We start from the raw sequence: 25,420 nt of genomic DNA, 5'->3' as shown, positions 1-25,420 counted from the left end.
CTTCAGTCGTGTCCGACTCTGTGTGACCCTATAGACGGCAGCCCACCAGGATGCCGTGTCCCTGGGATTCTCCAGGCAAGAACACTGGAGTGGGTTGCCATTTCCTTCTCCAATGCATGAAAGTGAAAAGTGAAAGTGAAGTCACTCAGTCATGTCCGACCCTCAGTGACCCCATGGACTGCAGCCTTCCAGGCTCCTCCATCCATGGGATTTTCCAGGCAAGAGTACTGGAGTGGGGTGCCATTGCCTTCTCCCATGTCTGAGTTAAGCCCAAATATAATGTCCAGAGATTCTGCTTTTAGGATTCTGCACCAGGAAAAACATTCCCTTCCCTGTGAAATTTATTTCTGATAAAAGATATTATTTCCCCTATGGATCTTTTTTGTTGGCCACCAGGAAGCTCAATGCTATTCTAGAAACTAAGCCACAGCATCTTGGCCAAACTTGTGGCCAAAAGAGCTCCATCTTTAAATCCCTCTGTCGTGGGATTCTCCAGGCCAAAAAATGGAGTAGGTCACCATTTCCTTCCTCCTCCAGGAGATCTTCCTGACCCAGGGACTGAACCCAAATCTTCTGCATTGGCAGGTGGATTCTCTATCAAACTGAGCGGCCTGAGAAGCCCAACTGCCTTAGTATCAGTCCCCAGTTTCTAACTGATCAGTAGTTTGGCTCACGTGATGATCAGTAGTTTGGTCTGCAAGGCATGTCAAATCCTTCATGGACTTAAACACTACATCTAGTATACACATGCATTATAGACCATAATACAAAAACTCATAAAGTGTGATGTAGGGATCGCTAAGACGTCGTCAGAGAAGCAATGAAGGTGCCTGAAGATCCAGGACGGTTTCTTAGAGAGGGTGGATTTCAAAGGTGCCTTGGAAAGCGAGAAGGACTTGTTAGCAGGGGAGCAGGAGGACATTCCATTGGAGGGAACCGCCTGGGAGAGGACACAGATGACAACGCAGCACAGGAGTAGAAAGATACGACTGGGGGAAGGGCTAGGGCGGAGGGAAACGGTGGAGGTGGCGGGGCTTCGGAAAGCGCATCACGAGGGGACAAAGGAAGCTGTTCCTCACGGTCATGCTTACGGTCATCTTGTTCCCCAGCTATTTGGAAACACGTGTCTGAATCACTCATCTGAGCTCTTAATCATGCTCTCCCCTCCACGAATGACTTAACCTCATGCGGCCGGGTCTTATCTGCTTCTCACAGGCTTCGGTCATTTCCTCTGTGACTAGTACAACAGTAACAAGTACTCGGTGGATACCTCACACGCTGAGTAGAAGTCACCCGGCAAGGAGGGCCTGAGCACGACACGATGGGAGAAGCTCCAGCCACGTGTGTCTGGGGACCAGGGACTGGGGGTTTTAAATCTCCTAAGAGCTTTTATTCTTGGTGACTGGAATATTCCACGTGCTCAGTGAATGAATAAATGAATGAGTACAGAGAGCGAACTTTGTTAAAAGGTGAATAACTCAGCTCGGTGCTCTGTGATGACCTACAGGTGTGGGATGGGGTGGGGTGGGGTGGTGGGGAGGCTCAGGAGGGAGGGGAATATATGTATACATACAGCTGATTCATACTGTTGTAGAGCAGAAGCTGACACAGTAATGTTACGCAATTATCTCCAATTAAAAATGAAATTTAAAAAGCAAACAGGGGAAACAAAGACCAATGTGGCAACTATTTCCCTCTGAGACTTCTGACCCCCATGAGCATTTGTGCTCAAGGTGAATATTTAGACAATGAAAACAGAAGTGTTTGAAAAGCCCAGGCTTCAGCACCCATTTTGGGGACTAAAAACAACAAAAAAAGGAGGAAATCTTCTCAAAATGATGTAAGCTGCTGAAACCAGAGGTTCTGTTGCATTTTGCAACTTTGAAGAAAAGTGGGTAAAGACCATGCCTTCCTCTTTGCCAGCCCTCTTGCTTAGCACGTCGCCAAGGACACTGTCAAAACCTAAACCGTGACCACGGGAGGCCACTCGGCACACGGAAGGACAGTATCCTGATGCTGAGGCTTCATCAGACAGCACGGAACCTATGTTCCCCAGAACACACTAGTTCCACTGTGCGAGAGAACCCATTGCTTTTGAACATCCATCTGTGGTCACAGCCTCGGTGCAGCAGAACCGGAAACACCCAGGAGCCAAGATTCCCGGGCTGTCCCTGAGCTGTCGATGGGAACACAGTAAAGCGCAGGCAAGTACCGCACTTGATCTGACTGGTCTGAATGGAGCTCGGGGCTGTCACCAACGAACAGGGCTGCGGGGCTTCTTCCTCAGCTCTCACATCTCACTCTGTGCCTTGAGTGGCCCTGGATTTCCCAGTGAACGCCTTCACCCAAGACCTTTACAGAATTTATCATGTCAACCAATGACACGGGCCAACCACCACTCCCAAAACACATCTGAAGGGAAAAGCTTTAGGACAATTCTTTCTTTTGCCAACTCCCTTTCCCAAATGATGTCTTTATTTAAAAAAAAATGAAAGTGTATTAAAGCAAAATTATTTGTGTGTATACGTGCTCACTTACTCAGTCACGTCCAACTCTGTGCGACCCCATGAACTGTAGCCCACCAGGCTCCTCTGTCCATGGAATTCTCCAGGGAAGAGTACTGGAGTGGACTGCCATTTCATATTCCAGGGGATCTCTCCAAACCAGGGATTGAACCTGTGTCTCTTGCATTGGCAGGTGGATTCTTTACCACTACACCACCTGGGAAGCTGAAAATTTATTTAGTATCTTCTATATAGTCTAGAACTCCTCAAACCCTATAATGCATGAAAATCACCCCCAAAAATGTGCTAACAATGTAGAATCCTCCACTCCATACCTGGATTCAGAAAATTTGGAGGTGGGCACTTTTACATCCTAAGTCTCCCAGATGACCCTGATGCAGGTGGTTCTGATCATACTTGGAGAAACATCTCCCAGTCAACCTCCAAATTAAGCTGAGCCAACAAGAGCCATTGAACTGGGTCCCCTGTCTGGGGCTCATCTTGTTAAGAGTGATACCACTGAATGATACTTTGACCTGCAACCATGAACATAAGAAACAGCCCAACCCTGTGAGATGCAGACCTAGATATACAGCTATTCACACCAAATAAGACAGATAATAGGTAGACAGATGATGGATAGACAGATGGAAAGATAGATACCGATGACAGAGGGAGAGATGATAGATAAATGAGAGGCAGGTAGGTAGATAAATACGGAGCTGGAAAGATAGATACAGATGATAGGTGATAAATGAGAGGTAGATAGACAACAGATTTGTAGACAGACAGATGGAAAGATAGATGATACATGACAGTTATATACAGATGGTAGACAGAGCACATGTGATGTATTGTCTAATCTCTACACCTTGAGAAGGAGAAGCATAGCCAGTGGCGTTTCCAGGACAACAGGTGGAAGTCAGGGCTTCCAAGGGTATCTGGTGGCCTTACTGGCTGAGTGCTTTCATGTGACTTCCCTGTTACCTTCCGATGACAAACAAAGAGACACATTTTTCTCTAGACTCAAAATTAAGAGCTGGGCCATCTTTCCCACATGTTTTCTTTTAATCCTGGCGACACTGGGGCATGTATTGATTAAGGCATCACCTTCACACAGCCTGCTGACACCTTGGACCCAAACTGTTTGCAACTGTGCAGGATATAAAGTTTGCGTTAATATATACATATGTGCTAAGTCGCTTCAATCGCGTCTGACTCTTTGCAACCCCATGCACTAAAGCCCCCAGGCTCCTCTGCCCATGGGATTCTCCAGTCAAGAATACTGGAGTGGGTTGCCAGTTCCTTCTCCAAATATATACATCGACATACAAACCTCACCCCTGGTTTCACTGCCTGTTAAGTTCTTACTTTAGCCCATGTTCTCTATCCATTTACTTTGAAAACAAATTCTGTCTTTTTGTTTTTACTTATATTTGTGTGATCTTTCTTAAATCCATTCTGAAAGAAGGAGTGTAAATATATTCAGTGAAAGTATTTTTATTCATTAGGGATATCTGACGAGTTTTTATAAAGCTGAGTTAGACATGTGTGTGTGTGTGTGTGTGTGCATGCACACATGCACACATGTGCATGCACATGCGTCCTGAGTTGCTTCAGTCGTGTCCGACTCTGTGCAACCTTACAGATGCAGCCTGCCAGGCTACTCTGTCCTTGGGATTCTCCAGACAAGAATACTAGAGTGGGTTTCCATGCCCTCCTCCAAGGGATCTTCCCGACCCAGGGATGGAACCCAGGTCTCTTACATCTAACCTGCATTGGCAGGTGGGATCTTCACCACCAGAGCCAGCTGGGAAGCCTGAGTTAGAGACAGTGAGTCTCAAAACCAGGGACGTCTAGAAGTGAGGAATCCAGGCCAGGAGTCCAGAAGACCGTGTCTTTTTCTGTGTCTTCTGTCTTCGCACCTATCCTCTTGGTCAGTGTTTCTCAGGACCATTTTCAGGTCTAGGACATGAATGTCAGTATGTAGCTGGTTGATAGTGCAAGTGCTTAGGAATAAATAATGGATTTGGGGGGTGGGGCTGTCTTTCTGATTTGCATTTAGAAGTGCCAATGAACGTGCTTAAATAGTAGGAACTACATGAACCGGTCATAACCAGGTTTGGAGAATTCTACCTAAGTATGCAGAGCTCTCTACACCCAAAAGGTGTCCTAGCAAGGGGCCTGGATCGCAGAGCTGGGGCCAAAGGCATGGAGGGGGCAGCGATCCAGTCATGCCCAGGTCCTGCTGTCTTTACACTGGGGGATTTTCTGGATTGTGCAATACAGCTGTGTGTCTGTGTGTTCATCTGTGTGTCTGCGTGTGAGCACACATACCTGAGGCTTGACCAATAACTGCAAGACTCACAACTTGCAAAAGCAGCCGCAGTGAGCTCTCTTACAAACCCGATTAACTGAATAACTGTCCTCGCCTTGGCGTGAAGCAACCAAAGGAGGGGACAGCTGAAAGAGGGCTTTCTTCAGGGGATGAAACAGCCTTTACACAAAAGCTTGATATGAGCCAATCTGTGCAACCAGGCTTCCAGCCGAATGGCTGGCAGTTAATGAGCACCAAGACAGCACTACACAGAGACAGCACTTAGCCAGCAAAGGTCCATCCAGTCAAGGCTATGGCTTGTCCAGTAGTCAGGTATGGATGTGAGAGATGGACCATAAAGAAGGCTGAGCACCGAAGGACTGATGTTTTCGAACTGGAGCTGGAGAAGACTCTTGAGAGTCACTTGGACTGCAAGGAGAACAAACCAGTCCATCCTAAAGGAAATCAACTCTGAATACTCATTGGAAGGACTAATGCTGAAGCTGAAGCTCCAGTACTCCGGCCACCTGATGCAAAGAGCCGACTCACTAGAAAAGACCCTGATTCTGGGAAAGATTGAAGGCAGGAGGAGAAGGGGACGACAGAGGATGAGATAAATAGCATCACTGACTCAATGGATATAAATATGAGCAAACTCCAGGAGATAGTGAAGGACAGGGAAGCCTGGCAGGCCATGGTCCACGGGGCTGCAAACAGCTGGACTTAGCAACTAAACAACTGCACAAATCACAACGCGTGGTCACAGGGAGGTGGACACGACTTAGCGACTGCACAACAACTGCACAAATCACAAAGGGTGGATGTCCTGACTTGTTTAAATTGCTTCTTTGCCTCTTTCCCATGAAAATGGCTCTCTTGTTTTCTAAACAAGATTTGACATAGGAAGCTACTCTGGTCCTACTAGAAATGATATTGACAACATCAAAGCCTGCTGCTGGCGTGACAGAAATAGGGCCCCGTCAGATGAAAGGATGTCACGGCACCAGGCTTAGCTCCCAGGTCTGTGATTCCATGTGGATCTCAGATAAGTGCCTTCAATGTAAGCCCCTCCTAAGAGCGAGTCTCTCATCTTAGAGAACTAAAGGCTCTGTTTCAGGTAAACTGAGGAGATCCCATTCTCAAGGAGAAAGGCAAAGTGTGAGACGGGCTTGGGCAGACGTCCTCTGGGTTTCGTCTCATCCCGTTCCGCCCCAGCCAGTGTCCAAGCCAACAGCACCCCCGCCTGACCCGCCCTTCCCAGGCACACATCTGCTCCCAACCCCTTTAGGTACCACGCGTCCAGGACGCGCCCCTTGGACATTCGCCTTTCCATACTTTTTTCCCACTCAACCGGAAATGCCTCCGGTTCTAAGTCACAACAAGAAGCGATGGTTCTCAGGAGTGTGGCTTAGTTGCCATGACCAAACCAAACGCATGCCTTCGGCAAAAACGTCCACTTCCTTTCCGGAAACATCAAAAGCAGCTTTGTCCTTCCCATAAGGCACACGCGAGACTCACTCTACTGTCCCCTGTAAAAGCCTTATGTGTGCTTCAGGAGCAGGGATGGATGAGCCCTTCATACCTCACTGCTTCCAACTAGCTTCCTAAAGTTTCCTGAAAGCTGCACAGTGACCATCCTGAAGAGAAGCCCAGTCCGTGAGCCCAAACCAGGTGTTTTACACTCTGAACTTTCTTGCTTGAAAGATGGTAGAAACAGAAGTCCGCTGGAGGCAGTCTGGTGCAGACTGAGGCCTGGGGATGGGAAGCGTGCCGTGGACGGGATTTGATCTCATTTGTCCTCAAACCTCACAGAGGTGAACTCCCAGGTGGCATTAATGGTAAAGAACCCACCTGCCAAGGCAGAAGACATGACACGTGGATTCGATCCCTGGGTCAGGAAGATCCGCTGGAGAAGGAAATGGCAACCCACTCCAGTGTTCTTGCCTAGAGAAATCCCATGGACAGAAGAGCCTGACAGGCTACAGTCCTTGGGGGTCACAAAGAATCCAACACGACTAAGTGACTAACACTTTCACTTTCAAACTGGCAGTGGAGACGGTCCCCTTGACCTCTTCTGGCCCCTGACCCAGCTGCCAGAGGAGAATTATCAGCTAGAAGGACTGGTCTTAACTCTGGAGGGAAATTGTACAACTGCTGCACTATATGGAGCAGGAGAGCGATGCTTGTAGCACAAGGGGGTCCCTGGGGCCCTGTTAGTACTTCCCACTCAGTGGTCCAGAATGATGGAGAGCTGAAGCAACCCGGTAAATACAAGATCATGGAAGGACTAATATCCTATAGATGTCGAGATTCAGGTCACCCTACCAGAGACACAGGGCTTCCCTGGTGGCCCAGTGGTAAACAACACCTGCAATGCAGGGGACACAGGAGACTCGGTTCAATCCCTGGGTGGGCAAGATCCCCTGGAGGAGGGCATGACAACCCACTCCAGTTATTCCTGCCTGGAGAACCCCATGGACAGAGGAGCCTGACGGGCTACAGTCCACAGGGTCACAAAGAGTCAGACATGACTAAAGTGACTGAGCATGCACACACCACCTCCGGGGCAAGGGAGAATTAAGTCTGCACCGGTTTCACCCATTCTCAACTCTTATGACTCCAGCAATAAGCAGAGTCCTGGGCAGGACCCCTGGGGGTCAGGCACCCTTTCGTCCATTCTTCCCTCAGTTAACATTCACGGAGAACCTAAGGGACATCAGGCACTGGACTTGGCCATGGAGGCAGGGCCTTTGTGGGTCTTACACTCGACTGAGGGAGGAAGATGAGAAGAGGACTTTCACATAAAAGCCCACTGCAGTGACAGAGGGGAATAAAAGCAACAAAAGAAAGGCAGGCAGGCAGGGGTTGAGGGTCACTGGGTGGAGGAGCTGAGGGGCACCTCTGGACGGGGTGGCTAGAGAACCCGGATGAACAACAGAACTCCCTGGAACCAAGGGTTTCAGGCTAAAGTGACAGCAAGTTCAGTCCCAGAAGCAGAGGGTGAGGGGCCCAGATGGCCACAGGGGGTGATGGAGGGAGCCCCCAGGGGCTACAGAAAGGAGCTTGAGAATGAAGGATTCAGGGTGACTTGTCTGAGTTCTAACTCACGCTTAGTTGCTAGGACGTATCCAACTCTGTGCCACCCCGTGGAGCCCGCCAGTCTCTTCTATCCAGGGGAATTCCCAGGCAAGAACACTGGAGGGGGCTGCCATTTCCTTCTCCAGGGGATCTTCCCACCCCAGGGACTGAACTCACATCTCCTGCACTGGCATGTGGGGTTCTTTACAAGTGTGACACCTGGGAAGTTCTCACTTGCCTCTTACTAACTGCAGGCCGACCTCTCGGAGCATCACTGTCCTCATCAGGGCACTCGTGACGAACCACGCTACGTATTGCTTGACAGTTCATGACACCAAAAATTCAGTGTATGTGCATTGCTCACTGAATACCTCAGTCAGGACCCACTGGTGGTCACCATTGCTATTGTTGTGGTGGGTATTTTTGGTTTTATGTAGCACACTTCCTCTGAGGAGTTTTAAGGCATCCTTCCGATTACTTTTAGTTTTGCTAAATAAAAAAATCCCTGGCATGGTTCTCAAATCCAGAGTTACTGTTTTGGGTTATGTTTAGAATTACTTCTGGAAAAGAATGACTCAGGCTCTCAGAGTCTCTTTCATAAGCCTGTGAGGGCTGGAATTTCAAGTTTTGACAACCAACAATACAGGCCTCCCAATTTTTAATTATGCCAGGTAAGAAAAAAATGTAAATCCTACCTTCTATTATAAGTAGCACTTCATAAAAGGAAGGATATTTAACACCAAATAAGCTCAGAGAAAAGGCAAGTCCTCCTTGGAAAGGTCACTCGGCATGGATTCTCTCTCACACACACGCACATGTGCACACACGCACGCACGCATGCACACACACACACGCGCGTGCACACACGCGCGTGTGCACACATAGCGGTGAGCACTTCACCACGGTGGACCAGTATCTGCTGGTCCATCCGCAACCATTACTGCAGGCAGCTGAGGGTGACCAATGCCAAGGGCAGGAAGAGAGAGCTGAGCGGAGCCCGAGGAAGGCCCGGGCCGCTGACCAAGCCTCTGACCTGCAGGGACGATGACGCGGCGCTCGTTGGTGGTCATGTTTGGGGGTGGCATGTGCTTCTCCTCCATGTAGCTGCTGTAGTTCATCCCAACGGTGTCCGGGCTGCCCACCATCTTCCCACCTTTGGCCATGCTGCACTCATCAGGGGAGTTCCTGGAGGAGAAGAAGACACAGCCTTCCATTACTGTGGTCCCCCAGAACCTGCCTCCCTGCCTTTCCATGGTGCACAGAGAGGAGCCAGGATGGGCAAGGTGGAGGGGAAGGAATGGGTTGGAGGAGGAGACTGAAAAGACAAACGCAGTCATCTGTGATGTGCTGAATGACCGTGCCTCCTCCAGATTCACATACTGAAGCCCCAGTCCCAGCATGAAGGCATGTGGAGGTGGGGCCTTTGGGAGAGAAAAAAGTTCACATGAGGTCATGAGGCTGAGGCCCTTATGATGGGATTAGTGCCCTTTTAAGAAGAGGAAGAGACCAGACTCCTCTCTTTCTCTCTGTCTGCCACTGAGTTTACAGTGAGAAGGTAGCCATCCTCCAGTCAAGGACAGAGGTCTCACCCGACACCAACCACCCCCCTCCCCAGCACCTTGATCTTGGACTTCAATCTCGAGAACCATGAGAAAAAAAGTCCTGTTATTTAAGACCCCTGGCCCATGGCATCTTGCGACAGGTGGCCTATGAGACTAAGACAGTGCCCAGGCTCGCTGGAAGCAGAGCACAGGCATGTGGGAACCAGTGCTGCCACCTGGTTCCTATCCCTCCAGCCAGCTCCTTCTGCAGCTGTCGGGTAAAAGCCCCTGGTTCCTATCCCTCCAGCCAGCTCCTTCTGCAGCTGTCGTGTAAAAGCCCCATCTGTGCCAGCTGATCGGAAACATGCACAGGAACACTGGACGGGTACTTGTTCTCCCTGAAAACAGGCCACGCACACAGACGGTGAGAGGTGACACTCGGCCAGGTTTATTCTAGAGTGACATGCCTCTTCAAACCTCAGAAGGAAACCTTTGTGTTCAATTTCAAATCCCTGCAGCCGATTGTTAGACATGGAATTTGAAGGCTGCCAGTGCTCCTGGCTTGCAGAAGGCAATGGCACCCCACTCCAGCACTCTTGCCTGGAAAATCCCATGGATGGAGGAGCCTGGTGGGCTGCAGTCCATGAGGTCACTAAGAGTCAGACACGACTGAGCAACTTCACTTTCACTTTTCACTTTCATGCATTGGAGAAGGAAATGGCAACCCACTCCAGTGTTCTTGCCTGGAGAATCCCAGGGATGGGGGAGCCTGGTGGGAGGCTGTCTATGGGGTCACACAGAGCTGGACATGACTGAAGTGATGTAGCAGCAGTGCTCCTGGCTTAGGTGTGGGCAGGAAGGGCAGAAAGGGGAGAAGGAATGGCCCTGCAGGAAGCAGCAGGACAGGGGACCCCAGCAGCCTTGGAGGACTGGGATCAGGGAGTGAAGCCAGCTGTGTGCCAGGAGTCAGCTGCTTGGCATTGGGGAACAGCTCAGAGGGTTGCTGTTAGTAAAGGCAGCCATGGACCCTTGGATAAAGACAAACTAACCTTTCTGGAAAAAGAGAAGAAAAAAAGAATACATGTTTCTTAATGTAAGATCTAAAAGTGACTGGATGTGATGAGATCGCTACTGTTCAGTTGCCAAGTCGTGTCCAACTCTCTGTGACCCTATGGACTGAAGAATGCCAGGCTTCCCTATCCCTCACCACCTCCCGGAGTTTGCCCAAGTTCGTGTCCATTGAATCGGTGATGCCATTCAACCTTTTTATCCTCTGTCACCCTCTTCTCCTTCCGCCCTCCATCATTCTCATATGTAACAGGTAAACTCCAAACAGAAAACTCTGGTTTAACCAGGAAACAGAAGAACGTGTCAATGCCTTCTTAGATGGTTAAGTCAGAGATCACTAACACAAGATCCCTGTAGCTGAAGGATCCTGAGAGTTGAGTTATGTCATCTAAGGCAGATTTCTGAAAATGTCCTCATGAGCGTTACCCAACACAGGGTTTTTTGTACTCTTGGCAATCTATACAATCTACTGGATTTTAGACTTCCATCCCAATGTCTGAGGCCCTGATGGTTGTGGGCTCCACCCCAGTGGGTCTTCCTTTGTCTCCATACCATGTCAGCTGGAACTCTGCAGCCAGTCTGCAGAATCTTGGAACTAGAGGCCTGGCATGGATGCGGCCTTCAAGCCTAAGGAGCTATCAAAGCAGAAGGGCGCTCTCTGGGTGGGGCAGGACTGAGAGGCAATGGAGAAAGTCATTCTGGACCCAAGAGTTGTGGCAGGGGAGTGGACAGGAAGGACGGACCACAGGCCCTGGAAAAAGTTCATTCAGCATCTGGGTACTTTGAAACTACAGATTCATTCCCAGCATCCTTTGTACAGGTGCTGATGGAGGGAGCTCAGGGCTAACGATGAGGATGGAGCAGGTATGTCTGTGGATGGAGGTCGTAGCTGGGGCTGCCCGGACTGAGCCCATACCATGGGCCGGGAAATACATAACCCTGCTTCATGGCATCCGCACAGCTGTACTAACATGAAGGAAATTCAAAAATAATAGCGGTCAGAGTTCCCATGGTGTGAACCCTCTATATTTCCGACGCTGCCTACACATGCATTATTTCCTCTTGATGCTATTTTTCCTGGCTTCCAACATTTATCTCTAAAAGACCCATCCTAATATCAAAACACTGAATGTCTTCACTTGAGACTTAAGTTTCCTATCCCCTTGGAAAATTCCATCCGTTGAGTAGAGAGTGTGTGTTTTGGTCTATTCGTCTCAAGGAGAGAAGTTACTAGGGAAGAGAGTTAAAGGAGTTTCGTTCTTTAGGAAAAAAGACTTTAGATGCTACGTAGATGATGACTGTCACTCTAGGATAAGTGCTGTTCAGATGTAGTCATTCACTCCTCATTTAGAGCATTTTTTTATTGAGTACTTGCTGTATACCAGGCACTACCAAATTCTTTCTTCTCCAGCAAGGCAGTTAGCCATTTAAAAAGTGAAAGGCCAAGGAGATGTACAGAATTACAGGAAGAAGGGTCACTGGGGATTATGGACCCTTCAGACGAACTCTGTCATTTTCTTACAACCCTACCGTTCAATTTCAATCTCTAAGGACTAAGCTCTAGGAACAGATCACGTCAGCTTTCCCATGGCATTAAAAGAGATCCCTCATCAAATCCGGAGATATGATGAGCTATTAAACTGTGTTCTGTGTATTCCAATACACATTGCTGCTGCTGCTGCTAAGTCGCTTCAGTCGTGTCCGACTCTGTGTGACCCCATAGATGGCAGCCCACCAGGCTTCCCCGTCCCTGGGATTCTCCAGGCAAGAACACTGGAGTGGGTTGCCATTTCCTTCTCCAACCAATACACATTAGGGCAGACAAATACTGTTTGACTCCACTTATATGAGACACTGAAAATAGTCAAGTCCATAGAGCCAGAAGGTACAATGATAGATGCCAGGGGTGCAGGGTGAGGGGGAAGGAGAGTTAGTGTTTAGTGGGGACAGAGTTTCAGTTTAGGAAAGTGAATGACGGTGAGAGATGGACAACAATGCGACTGTACTTAGTGCCACTGAACTATCCAGTTAGAAGTGGTTAAAATAGTATGCTTTATATTATGTGATTTTTACCACAATAAAAATCATTAAAAAATAAAAATAAATTGCATTTTATTGGAATTTTATAAAAATATGTGTATGTATTTAAAACAGGCATAATCTTCAACCAGGTTAGTTTATGTCTTCATCTTATAACCAGAAGACATAATTCACTTTATTAAGCTTTTCCAGCCAGCTTTCAACATTAGGGGAAAAGAAGCAACATGACATGCTATTTTCAAAAGCTGTACATTCAGGACATTTTTTTAAATATTTTTTTTCCCACTGTATTTTGTTTTAGCTTCAGAGGAAGACAGAAGGGGACCATGTTTATGTTCATTTCAAATAGTTTCTGTAATAACTCTAAGGGAACTACAACCTCAGTGTGGGAAGAGGGTCACCCCAATAGGGCCACTGACATACAGAACTCAAGCCGGGTGTTCAAGTAACACTGATTAAAGGGGCCTCGGCTGTTCTAGTCTCATTGTTCAGCCTTTTCCCCTTAACTATTCTCTTGGAAATTTTAATAGCAAAGTAGTAGCACGTATACACGTCATCATGTTCTGAGAGCTTAACTGTTATCAGTCCTCACAACAGCCTGGAATCAGCTCCATTTCTCAGAGGTGCAGACTGAGAACACAAAAGAGAAGGGGCTTGCTCCGGGTCTGAGTCGGGAGGAGGCAGAACCGAGGCTTGAAGCTGGGCAGCTTCTACTCACTGTCTACGCTTCCAGATGGCCCCCTCAGTAAAAATAAGATGGCTGGGAAGACAGCCTCTCAAGCGGTGAAACTGATCTTCATTTCAGAAAGGCATCAAGAAGGCCCAGCCCCCACGTTACTCTGGTTTAAGCTCTGTGCTGCAGTACATGGACAGTGTCCAGTCTAGACCACCATCCTTGACCCCCTTCTCTTCATTCCCAGCACAGCAGCTGCGTGACACATCCAGAACACGTCTAAACAGACGGAAGTTAAAAAGGGAGGGGGGCTTCCCTGGCAGTGCAGGGGATGAGAATCTGCCTGCCAACACAGGGGACACAGCTTTGATCCCTGGGTCGGGAAGATCCCATATGCTGCGGAACAACTAAACCCGCGTGCCACAACTACTGAGCCCGTGCTCTACAGCCTGGGAGCCACAAGTGCTCGAGCCTTGCTCTGCAACATAGAGGCTATGCTCTGCAACAGAGAAGGCGTCACAATGAGAAAGAAGCCCGAGAACCACTAGGAAGCACAGTCCCACTGGCCGCAGCGAGATAAAAGCCTGCACAGCAGTGAAGACCCAGCACAGCCAAAAATAAAACAAATAGTAACTAAATAATTTTTTTTTTAAAGAGAGATGGAATTCCCAAAGATTTCGTTTTTTCAGGGACGTGTTATTTTTTTTTATTAAGAAAAATACATCTTAACGTGGTTCAGAAAATTGAAAAGTGTATACTGAAAATTCTCCCAATAAATGCATTTTCAGTCTTTGCCCAGCTGTGATAAGAAAAGATCCACATGGAAACCTGTCCACGCTTACTGTGCTTAATAAGCTCCACCTTCAGTGTGCATTCTTAGAAGACACAGGAAGAAACTTCCCACAAACAGCTTAGTATTCCATCTGCACTGAGCCTAAAACAGAGGATCCCAAGTTTTCTACTCTAACATGGTAAGGATTTGGGCATTCTTGCTCTGAAACGCACAAAGCAAAGAGCATCCCTTTAAATATGGTATTCTTAATATTCATCTATGTGCTCTTTAACAGTCCCTATGAAAGCTTTAAGGCATTTTTTAGAAGCTTTCTAAATGGGTAATCAACTGGTGAATATGAAATTTCTGTCTTATTATTTGAGGCATGAATTTCTTAATTGCAAATAAGCATGGTTCAAGATATTTCTCTCAAAGACTCTATCCTTCAAGGGCATGGAAAAGCTATTATGCAAGTCAAACCACAATGAGGTATCACCTCACACCTGTCAAGATGGCTATGATAAAGACAAAAAGCAAAACTTATGGCAACCCACTCCAGTACTCTTGCCTGGAAAATCCCATGGACAGAGGATCCTGCTAGGCTGCAGTCCATGGGGTCGCAAAGAGTTGGACACGACTGAGCGACTTCACTTTCACTTTTCACTTTCATGCATTGGAGAAGGAAATGGTAACCCACTCCAGTGTTCTTCCCTGGAGAATCCCAGGGACGGGGGAGCCTGGTGGGCTGCCGTCTATGGGGTCGCACAGAGTCAGACATGACTAAAGTAATTAAGCGGCAGCAACAAGTGCTGGAGAGGATGCGGAGAAACTGCCACCCTTGCATACTCTTGGTGGGAATGCAGAAGGGTACAGCTGTATTGGAAAATAGTATGGTGATTCCTTGAAACATTTTTTAAAAAGAACAATCATATGAGCCAACAATCCCACTTATGCATATCTATCGAAAAGAATTAAAAGAATTAAAATCAGGATCTCCAAGAGATATGAGCACTTCCATGTTCACTATGTACTATTCACAATAGCCAGGATGGACATAAATGTCCATGGATGGATGAATAGATAAAGAAAATGGGGTACATGCATGCAACAGAATACTATTCTCCTTAAAAATAAAGAAATCAGACATACATTACAGCATGGATGAATCTTGAAGACATTATATTAATACTAAGTGGAAAAAGTCAGTCACAGAAACACAAATACTGCATGATTCCCCCTATATAAGCTATTTTTAAAAGTCAGATTCAGAAAAAGAGTGAAGTGTTGGCTGCCAGCAGCCAGAGGAGAGAACAAATGGGGAGTTATTAATCAGTAAGCATAACGTTGCAGTCAAGTAGAATGAGAAAGCTCTGGATACCTGCTGTACAACCTTGTACCTCTGCTCAACAGTAATGGACACTTAAGAATTTGTTTATAGACATCCCTGGCAATCCAGGGGTTAAGACTTCACCTTCCCATACAGGGTCCAATCCCTGGTCAGGGAACGAAGATCCCACATGCTTTGTGGTCAAAAAACCAAAACAGAAAACAGAAACAGCACTAAAGGCAGGCTTAAAAATTGGCCACATTAAAAAATATTAAAAAAATTTTTTCTGTTGAAAAGCCGAATCTCATGTTAACTATTCTTACCACAATAAAATACAATAAAAAAATTATTGTGTCTGAACCATTTTCTCAAGTTCACATTTTCAGGTCTGAGTTCTATTTATAACCACAACCCCAAACAATACGCAGCAGCAGGGAGAGGAGACATGAGGCAGGAAGACAGCTGGTTGCCCCCACTCGCAGCAGGAGAAATCCCACATTGGCTTGGGGTCATCCTGACAGGGGGGAGGCAGGTTCAGACTGAAGAGTTCTAGGAAGGCACTGGACAACATCTGGGGGGAAAAAAGTTGGGTGTATCACTCCCCCAAGTCCCTTAAAACTTCCTTGAGGCCAATTTTAGGAGTTTCATCTCTATAGCAATCTCACAGACTTCCACGTCACTTGTGCATAACTGTGGCCACTCCGGAAGTCACAGTGTTAGTGACTCCGTCGTGTCCGACTCTTTGCAACCCCATGGACTGTAGCCCACCAGGCTCCTCCATCCATGGGATTCTCCAGGCAAGAATACCGGAGTGGGTTGCCATTCCCTTCTCCAGGGGATCTTCCTGACCCAGGGATCAAACCCAGGTCTCCTGCATTGCAGGCAGATTCCTTACCATCTGAGCTACCAGGGAAGCTTACTCTAGGAAATACAGAAATAATGTAGAAAGATCCTTCAACCTTCATGATGAATAAGATGGAATGTTGGTGCCTGTCCTCTGATAACTAAGAACACATGGCTAGCTAACATGGCCTGAGTCTCAATTAAGGTGAGTTGAGATCATGAGCACTGACTTCTCAAAACATGCTAGTACTATGAATTAATGGTGAAAGAACATAGCAAAGAATATCAAATAAACTGGAAAGTTTACTCAATTTAAATTAAGCTGAAACTCAGACACGCTGAAAAACCAGATTGGGTTCTTGAAGTTCCAATACTTTGGCCACTTGATGCAAAGAGCCGACTCACTGGAAAAGACCCTGATGCTGGGAAAGATTGAGGGCAAGAGGAGAAGTGGGCAACAGAGGATAAGATGGTTGGATGGCATCACCGACTCAATGGACATGAGTTTGGGTAAGCTCTGGGAGTTGGTAATGGACAGGGAGGCCTGGCGTGCTACAGGTCACAGGGTTGCAGAGTCAGACACGACTTAGTGACTGAATAATAACAATATGGTTCTGATGAGTAGTCAAGAGGGACGCTTCAGAAGCTACTCGGAAGAACAAGCGTTTAGCTTCTATTAACATTTTTCTGAGGAGAAGATTCCATTATTTTCATCTGCAACTCCAGAGTGATATTTATGTGTATGTGCGGTGCTTCTTAATATATTTTATTTCCTTGCTCTTCCTCAAACTATGTGTCACTTGAGGTAGACTGCAAAAATGCGCACAAGACAAAAATAACATAAATGATCAAAGGAATGGAAGTGAATGTTATATAAGGGCAGAAAAGCAACTAATCAAGAGATAAAATCAGCGCAATGAGCAAGCTTACTATTTATAGTTGCTCAAGGTAGAACATCAATTTATCTCTGAACTTTCTACTCGCCAAAGCAAAAAAGGAAGTATATCCTGTGACCATTCAAGATGTCAAAAAAAATACCCACGGACCAAGTTATTCAGCAGAAGAGAAGCTTTTCCTGAGCTGAACCTTGAGAGAAGTTTCTCTTGTGGCTTCTCCTTCAGAGACCTGGGTGGTGCAGCAGGCAGAATCCTTCCCACCACCAGCCAGCAGACCTGAGAACACTCTACATGCACAGCAGGTGCTCGGAGCACTCAGCTCTCAGCCGCCGCAGGTGCAGGAACCCTGGGACTGTGTGTCCTCAGCCAGGGCTCCACACTTCCTGTCTCTTGACATTGGTTTTGTTATAATTTACTTGTGTCCTTTTTATTGGAGTAATAGTTAGATACATGCACTCCTATGTTCACTGTAGCACTATTTACAATAGCCAGGACATGGAAGCAGCCTAAATGTCCATCAACAGAAGAAGAGATAAAGAAGATGTGGTGCATATGTATAAATACACAATGGACTATTGCTCAGGCATTAATCGGGAACAAAATGTGCCATCTGCAGACGTGGCTGGACCTAGAGACTGTCAGACAGGGTGAAGTTTAAGTCAGAAATAGAAAAACAGATATTGTATACTAGTGCACATATGTGGAATCTAGAAAAATGGTACAGATGAACCTACTGACATTGTTTTGGAAAGAATCAGGAAAATGAGTGCAAAAATATAAGAAATGGATGATTAAACAATGACAAGATCTTGAGAGATGGAATGCTATATACATATAGTCCAGTTTCCACAATCTTCTAATTTCTATTTTTATTTTTAAATTTTTATTATTTATTTATGGCTGCACTGGGTCTTTGCTGCAAGCGGAAGCTGCTCCCCAGACGTGGTGTGCAGGCTCCTCCCTGCAGTGCTTCTCTTCTTGCAGAGCACAAGCTCTGGAGTGAGCGCTTCTATCTTTGCAGTGTACGGGCTTAGTTGTCCAGCAGCATGTGGAATTTTCCCAGACTAGGGATCAAACCCATGTCACCTGCATCGGCAGGCAGATTCTTAACCACTGGACCACCAGGGAAGTCCTAACTTATATGTTTTAAAACCAAATTTGCCTCTGGGAAATTGATCTAATACATGGTGGGCGAACAAACATTGATAGATCTTATCTGGTTCATCTATCCCGTACTGGACTGCTTACTCATGCTAGAGATGGCTCCAAACTCTTATCTATTCTTATTATAGCAAATTCAGGGGTGAGACATTCCAAATGGCACCTAACACACAACAAATGGTATGTGTTAGCTGTTGCTATTTATCTCACCCACAAGGGCAAACACCAATAAGCAGCAGCAACGATACAGGTGATGTGCACAGACTCGGGGTACAGGTTGTGTCTAAGGTCATGTTACCATCAGTGGAGGGGCTGGGATTTGAACTTAAGACAGTTAGGGACCTGAGTCCAAGCACTTGACCACCACGCTATAGGACCTCCCCTGACTCCATACGAGCGGTCTCTTTCCCAGACATAACACATTATGGGATGGACCCTCAGAAGACTCAGCTTCATCACTGGTCGGTACTTTCTGAAGAAAATCCTGAAGCCAGTCAAGGAGAAGGCGATGAGAGCTGAACAGGGGCAGCCCCATGCAGATGAAGGCAGAGCCTCCCGGGAGACACTAAGTACGGCAAGGCTTATTTGGACAGAGATAGGAAATGTGATGTCTGGTTCATAAAAAAAAAGTTGACCTTCCCGATTTACAGTGGAATGTCATTTGTTCCTCCCCCAAACCTCCTAGAGGTGCTCAGCAGGGTGCAAGCTCTGCAGAGATGGAAGGTGAACATTCCTGAGTGTGAGGCAGTCAGGTGAGAAGTTTCTGGGCTCAGAAAGCAGAGCGGGAAGGACTGTGACCCAGATCGTGGGTCTAAGCAGACAGACCTGAGGGCCAGGGCAGAAACTGGACCATTCGGGAAGCAGGCAATGTTGCTGTTTAAGATAAAGTGGACGGGGAAGGGACTTCTCTGGGCCCAGTGGCCGGGCCTCCACATTCCCAATGCAGGGGGCCCAGGTTCCATCCTGAGTCAGGGAACTAGAGCCCATATGCTTCAACTAAGAGTTTGCATGCTGCAATTAAAGATCCCGCATGTTAAAATGAAGACTCCATGCAGCCAAATAAATAAACAAATAAAATAATATTTTCTAAAAAAGATGAAAAGGAACCCAATTCAAGAAAAAAACTTTTTTTTTTTAGCTGTTTCCATACATAACCTCTTCTTTTTGAAAAGGGGTTTCATGCCTTCCCAGGTGGTGCTGGTGGTAAAGGACCCGCCTCTCAAGGCAGGAAACGTAAGAGACACACGTTTGATCCCTGGGTTGGGAAGATGCCCCGGAGGAAGGCATGGCAACCCACTTCAGTATTCTTGCCTGGAGACCCTCATGGACAGAGGAGGCTGGTGCGCTACAGCTCACGGGGTCGCAAAGAATAGGACACAACTGAGTGACTTAGCACGCACGCACATCATGCCTGTAAGAATGTACTGAGAAATTAAAATTAAGAGCTTTGGTTTTTTGAAACACAAAATAAAACTTGGCATCTGACATTGGTTTTCTTGAATCAGAACCTACTTAAACTCGGGCAGATTCCATCACAGAAAGAGCCCTCAGTGAAACTGCACAGATGCTGTTCTTCCTGCTGAGTATGAGGGGACCTATGCAAGAAGGTCCCTGAACGCAGCCCCAAGCCACAGACTCAAGCTCACCAGCCACGTTAAAACTGGGGTCCACCCTCACGTCATAACGCTGAGTGGAGGCCCCTCAGGCTTGAGAAAGCCCCTGTGGTAGGTCGAAATTGAAGTTGGGCAATGGATATAACTTCTTCCAGTGGGTGGAGGCAAACCCGTCAACCTTCTCAAAATCTACCCGTTTTCCAGGGCCCACCCCGCTTCCTGTTCTGGAGTTTGTCTTGCACTTGGAGACGGCTGTTCTCTGCCTTTCTTGCTCTCCACCACATCCTGGTAGAATACTTTTGTTCCCATCTAAAATGCAAATTTAAAAAAAATCTTTTATTGGAGTATAGTTGATGTACAATATACTGTGTTAGTTTCAGGAGTATAGAAAAGTGAATCAGTTATACATACACATATAACCACTCTTTTTTAGATTCTATTCCCACATTGGTTATTGCAGAGTATTGAGTAAAGCTTCTTGTATTATACAGTAGGTCCTTGTTATTTACCTAATTTATATACAGTAGATGGGAAAAAAGTGGAAACAATGACAGATTTTATTTTCATGGGTTCCAAAGTCACTATAGATGGTGACTGCAGCCATGAAATTAAAAGACACTCACTCCTTGAAAGAAAAGCTATGACGAACCTAGACAGTGTATTATAAACCAGGGCCTTCACTTTGCCAACAGAGGTCTGTATTGTTAAAGCTACGGTTTTGCCAATAGTCATGTATGGTTGTGAGACTTGGACCATAAAGAAGGCTGAGTGCCAAAGAATTGATGCTTTCAAACTGTGGTGCTGGAGAAGACTCTTGAGAGTCCCTTGGACAGCCAGGAGATCAAACCAGCCAACCCTACAGGAAGTCAGCCCTGAACATTCATTGGAAGGACTGATACTGAAGCTGAAGCTCCAATGCTTTGGCCAGCTGATGCAAAGAGCTGACTTACTGGAAAGGATCTCGATGCTGGGGAAAACTGAAGGCAAAAGGAGATGGTGGCGGCTGAGGATGAGATGGCTAGATAGCATCACCAACTCAACGGACATGAGTTTGAGCAAACTCCCGGAGATAGTGAAGGACAGGGAAGGCTGGTGTGCTGCAGTCCATGGCATCGCAGAGAGTTGGACAAGACTTAATGACTGAACAATAAGAACATTCCATTGTTTGTATGTATGTGTATACATATAATACGTATGTGTGTGTGTGTGTGTGTGTGTGTGTGTGTGTGTGTATGTATGTATATTCTTTATCCCTTCATCCATTTAACAAACATTTATAGAGAAAGTCTCTATACCAGGCACTGTCCCAGGTGCTGGGGATACAGCCGTGCCCCTGTTTCCATGGTGCCCACGTCCAAGGGGTGAAGCCCCTCTCCCCAGCTCCCCATACTCTGCCCTTGAAGCCCATGGTCCACTCCCCCTCCGACCCTTCTGTGGGTGAGCAGGCAAACGTTTACTGGCAAAGCAGTCTTCAGCTCATCCCACAGTTCATCCGAAGGGCGCTGTCTTCCCGAGTGTCCTTCTGGGTTCACGAGGTGATTTCATGTTAAGCACTTGACGAGGGAACTCCCTGGGAGGGCCTCACAGGTCTCCTTGGGCCACTCCAGGAGTCTGAAGAGGCCAACCCCACGAGAGGGCCCTAACGATGCTGGCCTGGGCGTTCATCCCAGTCAGCCTCAAACCTGAGTCGGAACCAACCCCCTCCTCTGGCGGTTCTCCTCCTAAGAATTCGAAAAGCACAGACTTAGTCCTAATCGACCCAACGAGCTCCTAATCGGGTTACGCGCCATGAATGGAGGTAGTCACCACAAAAGGTATTTTTAGGACCCCAGACAAGGAGGAGATTGTCTGGAGCGCTCCGGGGTAATTTGTGGGTCTGTTTTATTTCTGACTCAGAGGCAGTGGAAAAGCTGCTTCAGAGAGCCCGGGGCCGAGCAGCGGGTGGAGCTCAGCAGTGATTCATGGAGCGCTCAGGGCTCAGACTGAAACTGGAGATGTTTGTCTTCACAGCTGGGTGTTATTTTTACTCTTACTAAATATTCTCTTACACCTGGAACGTCAGCCTCTTCCCACCAGACCCGTTCCCCTTCCCCCCTTCTCCGAAGCAGTTGAAGACAAAATTAATTAAAGAGTCACCACCAACAGTTAGCTCTTTGTCCCCAAAAGGGGGTTGACGTTTCCCTAAGAAGGTTTCATGATTTCAGGGTGTGTTTCTTTTAGCAGCTGAAAATGGGGATCGGCAAGACAACATCACACTCGGATCTTGAAAACTGGGGAGGAAATGCAGCTTTGACGAATTCATCCTTTGGAACCACGATGTTCTGTAGAATGAGATCCTTCTCTGCAGAGAGTTTACCTGACGAAGAGGTGGCATCCTTTCCATCTCCCGAGTTTCGTTTTTCTTGAGACACTTTTCCTTTTCCAGAGAGCAAAGAATGAAGGCAGATAGCCGTGATGGTGCTTCAGTGTTTCATTTTCCTAACAGGCTATGTAAATCCTGGTTAGCCAAGATGATTTTCCTTTACAGGAGAGAAAATGCCAAGCATTTCCCCTTGTCCCTGATGGCAGCATCCACAGAGACCTGATGGGACTCGTTTACACCACAGGGAAGAGCACGGCTCTTCCACAAAGTGGCACCCATCCGTCCGATATCCCGAGAGACGGCAAAGACGGTCCTGAGTGACACCAAGAGGAGAAATGAGGAACGGAGCAGGAGCCCCTGAGAATGCCTCTCCCTCACTAACTTTTCCCCAAACGAAGCCCTCTCAATCCATGCCTCAGCCCCGCGGCCCAGTGAACTGACGTCTGTGAAGACCCAAGGTCCCTTGTAAGCAGGACAAGCTATTCCTACCCGACTTCACTAGCACAGTTGGGAAAAACACTCATTTTCCAGTCTCCGACACTGAGCTGCCCACGGCTTGGAAGGTTTGCAAGGCGGTCGAGCTTAACTAGGAGACATCTTTCATGCCAATCGGATTCAGAACCCCGAGGCAGAGAGCAACCAATGTCATCAGAACTGCAAATTTCACTATCCTAAAAGAGGACATAAAATCTTCGAGAAAATGTCAGAAAACATACATGGAGTCAAATCTCCACGTGTCAAAGCAGAAAGATGTGAGAGAGACCAGTCCCAGGGAGCCACTTTCAAAGGTCAAATATTGAATGTTTCACATAAAATAAGAAAACCTGATGTTAAAAGACCTTTAGCCAAGATCTTGTTCTGTAGGCAGGGGTTGGGCAAAGCACCTCTTCCCACACAATGACATGTAGGGAATTTGAACAGTCACCATCGTAAAACTGAGAGTTTTTTATTTTTAATTTCAGCCCACTGTGTATTTACTAAGAGACACTGCTGGGCTCAGACAGCAGGTCTCCTCATCATGCTAATATTTTTTAAAATGTGGTTCTGTTTGGAATCACCTCATGAAGGTACCATAAAGAAGGCAGAGCACCAAAGAATTGATGCTTTTGAACTGTGGTGCTGGAGAAGACTCTTGAGAGTTCCTTGAACAGCAAGGAGATCAAACCAATCAATCCTAGAGGAAATCAACCCTGAATATTCATGGGAAGGACTGATGCTAAAGCTGAAGCTCCAAAACTTTGGCCACCTTGATGCAAAGAGCCAGCTCACTGGGGAAGACTCTGCTGCTGGGATAGACTGAAGGCAGGAAGAGAAGGGGATGACAGAGGATGAGATGGTTGGATGGTATCATCTACTCAATGGAGAAGACTTTGAGCAAACCCCGGGAGATAGTGAAGGACAAGGAAGCCTGTTGTGCTGTGGTCCGTGGGGTTGCAGAGTCAGACATGACTGAGTGACTGACACATTCGCTTTTCACTTCCCAGTGTCTGGGCTGATACTCAGAGGGGCCGAGGCTCAGTTCTCAGGAGGATTTCCAGCTTTGGCTTGTCCACCCCTCATTCCAGGCTGCGGTCCCCAAACCTGGGGCTCAGCCTCAATTCCTTCTTCGTCCCTCCTTGTGGGCGTGCTTAGTTGCTCAGTTGTGTCTGATTCTCTGTGACCCCATGGACTGTAGCCCACCAGACTCCTTCTCTCCACTGGACTCTCGAGGTACGAATACTAGAATGGGTTGCCATTTCCTTCCCCAGAGGATCTTCCCAACTCAGGGATCGAACCTACATTTCCTGTGTCTCCTGCATTGCAGGTGGATTCTTTATCCACTGAGCCATCAGGGAAATTATTCTTACCTACCAGCAAAACGTATCAGTTCTACCTTCGGCATATGTCCAGGATGTAACCACTTCTCCCACCCCTGCATTGCTACCACCCTCATGCAGGTCTCACCATCTCTTACCTGAATTCCTGCAGGGGCCTCCTAGTGGGTTTCAGCTTTAACACAGGGGCCAAGGTCATCCTGCTTAATTTGAGAGCCATCATGTCCTCCTTTGCTAACAGCCCCCAGGAGTGTCCTAGCTCACTCAGAGTGAAGATCAAAGTCCCTCACTGGCCCCGTAATCACTCCATCTCAACCTCTATTACTCTTCCCCTTAGTCACTAAACATCAGCCTCAGTTGTCCCCCAACACTTCACACTGACCTCAGGGCCTTTGCACTTACCACTCCTTTTACTTGCAAAGTTCTTCTGCTGATTAACTGTAAGACCTACCCCCTCACTGACTTTGGGGCTTTACTCAATTGTCATGTTCTTAGAGGTGATGTTTTCAGGCTGTCCTTCGTAGAACTACCACTCCTGGTCTGCTTTATTTTTTTTTTTTTTTCCTTAGCATTTACTATGATCTAACCTGCTAGCCTTTAGTAAGCTATCCGGCTCGATGGCTGTCTTTCCCATTAGAAAGTGAACTTAGAGAGGCAATATTTTCATGTATGCTTCATGACTGCATGGCAAGTACCTGTAACAGTGACTGCACACAGCAGGTGCTCAATAAAGACTTGGGAAAAGGAATGACTGCAGGCATAGCTGGGATGTCTGGGACCAAGATGGACCAATCAGGAAGCCCCCTTTTCTGTCACCTTAATCACACTCCTGCACCATGCTTTTTAAATACCACATCAAAGGCATCCTGCCGTCTGACCCTAAGCTAGAGTTCTTCACAACACACAGTGAATCTGTCTCCCAGACCACAGAGAAAGGCAAGGCTCAGTCCCTCACCACAAAGACTCAGGCAGACAAAAGCTACTGCAGTGGGAGGTTGGTGGTGGGGGGTTCCCCTTCCATCCAGGCAGACTTCCTGGGCGCAAACCCTCCTCTGCATATCCCTTCTCCCGGCTCTCCACTCTACAGACCACTTCTATTCAGCTCCCAGGGATTCTCTGTTTTCATCTCCCTGGAACCTGCAGTAGGGCTAGACCAGTGAGCATCAGAATCCCTGGTGAGGAGGGGGACTTGCTGAAACCTGGAAGGCGAGGCCCCCGCCCCAGAGTTTCTGCTTCAGCCGGTCTGGGCGGGGCTGAGAAGCCACATCACTAACAAGCTCCCAGGTGGTGCTGCGGCTCTCAGGGCACCTGCTTTGAGAACCAGGACAGCCGGGGACGCTCTCCTTGTCTGCACTTGCCCAACAGACTCAAACAATAAGTTAATAGCTCCAGGCAGCCTGGGCTCTGGGCT

At 47.3% G+C, this 25,420-nt stretch overlaps 1 protein-coding gene across 4 annotated transcripts in view; it reads right to left on the bottom strand.

Moving 5' to 3' along the window:
* Positions 1 to 25,420, bottom strand: part of ERG (v-ets avian erythroblastosis virus E26 oncogene homolog) — a 134,953-nt gene that overhangs the window by 42,824 nt on the left and 66,709 nt on the right. For 3 of the 4 annotated variants that reach the window (XM_010834816.1, XM_010834818.1, XM_010834817.1), the window contains exon 3: positions 8,933 to 9,084. In XM_010834816.1, the coding sequence (XP_010833118.1) occupies positions 8,933 to 9,084 (152 nt within the window). Of the gene's footprint in view, positions 1 to 8,932; positions 9,109 to 25,420 lie in introns of those variants that run through there. The other variant, XM_010834819.1, reaches the window with a different exon arrangement.

Source organism: Bison bison, unplaced genomic scaffold (assembly GCF_000754665.1).
Source record: "Bison bison bison isolate TAMUID 2011002044 unplaced genomic scaffold, Bison_UMD1.0 scf7180017864037, whole genome shotgun sequence".
NCBI classification, from domain to species: Eukaryota; Metazoa; Chordata; class Mammalia; order Artiodactyla; family Bovidae; genus Bison; species Bison bison.
The sequence above is the reverse complement of the archived record's forward strand: the minus strand, read 5'-3'. Positions and strand labels throughout refer to the sequence as shown.